Raw genomic sequence first — 6,657 nt, 5'->3', positions numbered from 1 at the left:
TTTTTTTTTTAATTTTTAAACACAGAAACACATACCACTAATGTTCATGATTGAGACCAGAGTAAATCAATTTTCCAGAACCTGAAAGTCCCAATAAACACCTCTGAAAAGATTGGTAACTCTACATACCTAAAGACTTAACAAAAAAACTGATACATCCCCATCAGCAACCAGCTGAAATATCTGAAAGGAAGCCATTAACCTCTTTCATCCTAACAACACATACTAATTGTTTCTAAAGCATCAATCGTATGTCATATTAAATATTTTATACTTATTTCTAATGTTTACAACAGTTCTATAAGGTATAAGTTATTGTACTAGCTTTAGACATGAAGACACCAAGTCTTTGAGAACTCAAGTCTTAAGTGGCAGACCCTGAATATGAACTCTAAATTATCCTAATTATGATTTTTAAAAATAGTCTACAAGTATTGCCAGCATGGTATCTCATGCCTGTAATCCCATCACTTTGGGAAACCAACATGAGAGGATTAAATCCAGGAGTTCAAGACCAGCCTAGCCAACATGGTGAAATCCCATCTCTACTAAAAATACAAAAATTAGCCACGTGTGGTGGCATACACTTGTAATCCCAACTATTTGGGAGGCTGAGGCATAAGAATCACTTGAACCCTGGAGGCAGAGGTTGCAGTGAGCCAAGATTATACCAGTGTAGTCTGGACTGGGTGACAGAGCAAGACTCTGTTTAAAAATTAATAATAGGCCGGGCGCGGTGGCTCACGCCTGTAATCCCAGCACTTTGGGAGGCCCAGGCAGGTGGATCACAAGATCAGGAGATCAAGACCATCCTGGCTGACGTGGTGAAACCCCGTTTCTACTAAAAATATTTAAGGCCGGGCGCGGTGGCACAAGCCTGTAATCCCAGCACTTTGGGAGGCCAAGACGGGCGAATCACGAGGTCAGGAGATCGAGACCATCCTAGCTAACATGGTGAAACCCCGTCTCTACTAAAAAATACAAAAAAAAACTAGCCGGGCGAGGTGGCGGGCGCCTGTAGTCCCAGCTACTCGGGAGGCTGAGGCAGGAGAATGGCGTGAACCCGGGAGGAGGAGCTTGCAGTGAGCTGAGATCCGGCCACTGCACTCCAGTCCGGGCGACAGAGCGAGACTCCGTCTCAAAATAAAAAAAAAAATTTTTTTAAAAACTAGCCGGGCGTTGTGGCGGGTGCCTGTAGTCCCAGCTACTCGGGAGGCTGAGGCAGGAGAATGGCGTGAACCCAGGAGGAGGAGCTTGCAGTGAGCGGAGATCGTGCCACTGCACTCCAGCCTGGGGGACAGAGCGAGACTCCGTCTCAAAAATAAATAAATAAATAATGATAATAAATAAAAATTAGCCACTGTAGTTGTATATATCTGTAGTCCCAGCTACCCAGGAGACTGAGGCAGGAGAATGGCTCGAGCCTGGGCTGCAGTAAAAGATGACTGTGCCACAGCAGTCTAGCATGAACAACATAGAGAGACCCCCACATAGAAGACTAATAATAATAAATAAAAGTATTTAGACCCAGGAAGTATAAAACACCAAACTAAGAACTATTATTTCTCCTTCTAGAATTGAATATAAAAGAATATCAAATCATAGAGACAAATAGTAGAATGGTGGTGACAGGGGATGGGAGAAGTACAAATGGGGAATTACTGTTTAATGGGTTAAAGAGTTTCAAATTTATAAGATGAAAATAATTATGAGATGTTTGCACACCATTATGAATGTATTTAAAACCATTAACTGTACATTTAAAAGTGTTTAAGATACTAATTTTTATACTATACATATTTTAACACAATAAAAAAACTGGAGGAAAAAGAGTATTAAAATAAGCTGGTATTTTTCTAAGCCAAATTTAACATAAAACATCAAGCAAAATAAAAAAAGCCACAACACTGATGGTTGAAATTTAACTAGAGTAGAAACTTTAGACTTAAGCACTGAGAAACATAAAAAAGAAAATTATTAAAAATCTTATTGTTCTCAGTGGACACAGTGGCTCACGCCTATAATCCCAGCACTTTGGAAGGCTGAGGCGAGTTGATCACCTGAGGTCAGGAGTTCAGGACCAGCCTGGCCAATATGGCAAAAGCCTGTCTCTACTAAAGATACAAAAAGTAGCGGGGCGTGGTGGCGGGCACCTGTAATCCCAGCTACTCAGGAGGCTAAGGCACAAGAATGGCTCAAACCTGGGAGCCAGAAGTTGCAGTGAGCCAAGAGCATGCCACTGCACTTCAGCCTAGGTGACCGAGTGAGACTCTGTCTCCAAAAACAAACAAACAAAAAACTGTATTATTCTCATTAATAGAAATAATTAGTCCAAGGGACAAGAAGCAGAATATTTCATTTTAATGATCACTTTCTTCATGCATAAAATATAACAAAAGAATGGTCATGCTATGTCATAATTTTCACTACTCTGAGTGACAACAGTAAAGATAACTAAAATAATTCATCAAAAAATTGAGTATAAATATGTCACAAGCTAGCCTCAGCCCACTGGAGAAAAAAACAAAACAAAAAAAAACAAACCTGCATCTGCTCCCTATTTTCTCACAGATATTCTACTACCAAAGGAAATAACTTACATTTCAAAAATATAACACTTTTTCCTTGCCTCCTCTTTGGTAACTCCCAAGTTGATAATCATTTTTAAAAGGCCGGGCCAGGCGTGGTGGCTGACACCTGTAATCCCAGCACTTTGGGAGGCCAAGGCAGGCAGGCTGCTTGAGCTCAGGAGTTCAAAACCGACCTGGCCAACATGGCAAAATCCTGTCTCTAATAAAAATACAAAAGTTAGCCAGGCGTGGTGGTGCTCGCTTATAATCCCAGCTACTCAAGAGGCAGAAGCACGAGAATCACTTGAATCTGGGAGGCGGAGGTTGCAGTGAGCAAAGATTGCACCACTGCACCCCAACCTGGGAAACAGAGCAAGGCTCTGTCTCAAAAATAAATAAAAGGTTATTTTCTTTCTTTTTCTTACTTGCTTCTGTCACTCAATAAAAAGCCTTTTTCTTTTCCTACCTTATGCCTATATCCTTTTTCTTTCTGTTTCCCTCTTCTCCTAAGGACAGGTAGCTCTTCGAATTGATGTCTGCCTTCAAACATGACGATTGCTTTTCCAGCCACCCAGGCTCTCTCAGAAGGATCTCCAAAAGCCTCCACGTAGTACTGCCGATAGGGCCTCCGGTTGGAAACTAGGTAAGGGTAAGAGAACCAGAATCATTAATCAAAGAAATTACTTCTCATAATTAAGACAATAGCCACATCATTGCTGCCAGAGAAGACTGTTTGGAAACAACTAACATGCCCACTGAACTAGACAATCTGGAGTAGATCATACTCAAGGAAAATTTTAAGTATTCTATATGTGTTGCAAGAAAATACACAGGAGGTTATGAAAGAATCAGTAGTCTAGTCTGATGATGTGATATAGCTTCAAAACCAGTTAAATGTAGATTAACTACAAAGAAGAAATCAAGACAGTAGACAGGTAAGTCTCTTTCACTATCAGTCTATAATTTCATTGTTCCAAAAATACAGAAGACATATAGTAAGTCCACAGCAACAAAAATATCAAAAAAAACAAAAAAAAAAGAAAACATGAAAAACACTAGGCTAAAATACAAAGAGGAAGAAATGTTTCAGCAAAGCAACATGTATGATCTGTTAACATTTATAGTGTAGTTACTCACAGACAAGCACCACACAAGGTGCTTTGCATGGATTCCTCCCCACAACCACACCCCCAAAATAATGTATGGCTTTGATATTTTAGACATAGTAAGTTCAATAACTTCAGAGAGAACAAGTGCATGGTCAAACACTGGTTTTGCAGAGAAAGTGAAATATGGTATTTCAAATTAGGGAAATTTTAAAAGAAAATGGAAAGCCTACCAGTAATAAAACCAAAAATAAATCCAGTTTAGCCTATAATTTCTTGGTTGTCTAAAGTTCTATACATACAATTAAAAATATGAAAATGTAAATCCTATATAGAAAAGATTATAATTAAATTCATCAAGTATGTGTTATCTTCCACACATTTACAATTTTATTAGCAACTTCTATTACATTAAAAAGTGTCACAAAAGAAAGAGAGGACAACACATGTTTAACAATTTGTCACTTTTAATAAAAGGAAATAAAAATCATTTCATATGAAAATTCACTTTAACTGACATCTAGTTCCCTTGTAACAACTATATCTTGTTTCAAAACACAGAAAAGAATCCAAATCACCTTTGGAAGAATTATGGAACGACTACTTCCTTCAGAATGAAAAATGAAAAATGAAAAAAGAAAGACAAAGAAGGGATTTATAAACTGAACTGTCAACGGTAACTTCTGGTTTCAAAAGTGTACACATGGTAGTTTTTCTATAAAAACATAGCTTAACAATGAAACTAAAACTTAGTTAAATTTTGTGTTGTCTGGTTCATTTTAAAAACAAACTCCGAAAAAAAAAAATGAACTCCTTATTTCCCACCTACTGAATTAAATCCTTCAATAAAAATCACCCACAGGAACTGGAACTGGTTAATACACACATGTGTGTACCTACATAGAGGTTCTTAAAGTCAATTTGAGAAATAAATCACTCTCCCATGAATCAATACATTGAATTGGCCAGGTGCAGGGGCTCACACCTATAATCCCAACACTTTGGGAGGCAGAAGTGGGAGGATTGCTCGAGCCCAGGAGTTCGAGACTAGCCTGGGAAACATAGCAAGACCCTATCTCTACTAAAAATTTAAAAATTAGCTGAGGATGGTGACATGTGCCTGTAGTCCCACCTACTTGGGAGGCTGAGAAGGGAGGATCACTTCATCCTAAAAGGTCGAGAATACAGTGAGCCATGATCACGCCACTGTACTCCACCCTGGGCAGTACAGCAAGACCCTGTCTTAGAAACAAATAAATAAATAAATTCAATTAAGAGATAAGAACTTCTGATGTGCCAGTAACGTGAGGAAGAGAAAAAAGAACTCACTCTCTGACGGGTAAGTCATATATAAATAGATGACAATACAAAAGGCATGACAACTGCAAAAATAAATACTCATTTCTTAAAAAAAAAAAAAAAAAGTAAGTGGGAGGAGACAAATGAAATACTTGAATAACTTATTATTATCTTTTTTTTGAGACAGAGTTTTGCTCTTGTTGCCCAGTCCGGAGTGCTATGGCACTCGGCTCACCACAACCTCTGCCTCCCAGGCTCACGCGATTCTCCTGCCTCAACCTCCCGAGTAGCTGGAATTACAGGCATGCGCCACCACATCCAGCTAATTTTTTTCTATTTCTAGTAAAGACAGGGTTTCTCCATGTTGGTTAGGCTGATTTCAAACTCCTGACCTCAGGTGATCCGCCCGCCTTGGCCTCCCAAAGTGCTGGGATTACTTACAGGTGTGAGCCACCGCACCAGACTGAACAACTTTTAAAGTTAAACAGTTTGGCCAGGTGGGATGGCTCAAGCCTGTAATCCCAACACTTTGGGAGGCTGAGGCAGGCGGATCACCTGAGGGCAGGAGTTCGAGACTGGCCTGGCCAACATGGTCAAACTCTGTCTCTACTAAAAATACAAAAAGTAGCCAGGCGTGGTGCAACATGCCTGCAATCCAAGCTACTACAGAGACTGAGGCACGAGAATTGCTTGAACTCAGCAGGCAGGGTTTGTAGTGAGCTGAGATCACACCACTGCACTCTAGCCTGGTTAACAGAGTGAGACTCCATCTCAAACAAACAAAAAAAGTAAACACTTAGAATAAAAGATACAATTATGGTATGAGAGCATAGAACCCTCAAAGGCATGAATGAATAAAACAAAACAAAACTACAAGAAGTTCAGAACACTGTATCATAAACTGCAAGAAAAGGGAAACTAATCAAGGCTGGGCAGCAACCAGACTTGTAAGAGTTTGCATGGCATGTTATGACCTTAGCCATTGCAGCTTCGACTTTTAGCCGGGCGCGGTGGCTCACACCTGCAATCCCAACACTTCAGGAGGTTGAGGCAGGTGGATCACCTGAGGTCAGGAGTTCAAGACCAGCCTGACCAACATGGTGAAACCCTGTCTCTACTAAATACAAGAAATTAGCCAGGCATGGTGGTGCACGCCTGTAATCCCAGCTACTTGGGAGGCTGAGGCAGGAGAATTGCTTGAACCCGAGAGGCACAGGTTGCAGTTAGCTGAGATCGCACCACTGCACTCTAGCCTGGGCAACAAGAGTGAAATTCTGTCTCAAACACAAACACAAACACACAAACACACACACACACACCCCCCCCAAAACCTTTAGCCATTATCCTGTAGGCAATGAGGAGTCTCATTTAAAAGGTTCAGTTTTTCATCTTAGAAATATGAATATCCTTGACCTATAAACAATACAATAAGAGGAAATAAGACTCAATAGACCAGCATCACCAAAGTAGTGTGGCCCCGAGATGACTAGAACTTTAAGGCAGTGGCAATGAGATGAACAAAATTTGAAAGATGTTTTTAAAAACACAAGTGAAGGCCAGGCACAGTAGCTTATGCCTGTAATCCCAGCACTTTGGAGGCCGAGGCGGGCGGATCATGAGGTCAGGAGATTGAGACCATCCTGGTTAACCAGTGAAACCCCATCTCTATTAGAAAAAAAAAA

General features: G+C 40.3%; 1 protein-coding gene across 1 annotated transcript in view; it reads right to left on the bottom strand.

Annotated features, from left to right (window-relative positions):
* NSD1 (nuclear receptor binding SET domain protein 1) overlaps positions 1-6,657 on the bottom strand; it is a 192,127-nt gene that overhangs the window by 106,164 nt on the left and 79,306 nt on the right. The window contains exon 3 of the mRNA XM_011946890.1: positions 3,037-3,209. Within this exon, the coding sequence (XP_011802280.1) occupies positions 3,037-3,209 (173 nt within the window). The remainder of the gene's footprint in view (positions 1-3,036; positions 3,210-6,657) is intronic.

This window comes from Colobus angolensis, unplaced genomic scaffold, assembly GCF_000951035.1.
Source record: "Colobus angolensis palliatus isolate OR3802 unplaced genomic scaffold, Cang.pa_1.0 Scaffold254, whole genome shotgun sequence".
NCBI classification, from domain to species: Eukaryota; Metazoa; Chordata; class Mammalia; order Primates; family Cercopithecidae; genus Colobus; species Colobus angolensis.
Note: the sequence above shows the minus strand (reverse complement) of the source record. Positions and strands in the feature narration are given on the sequence as shown.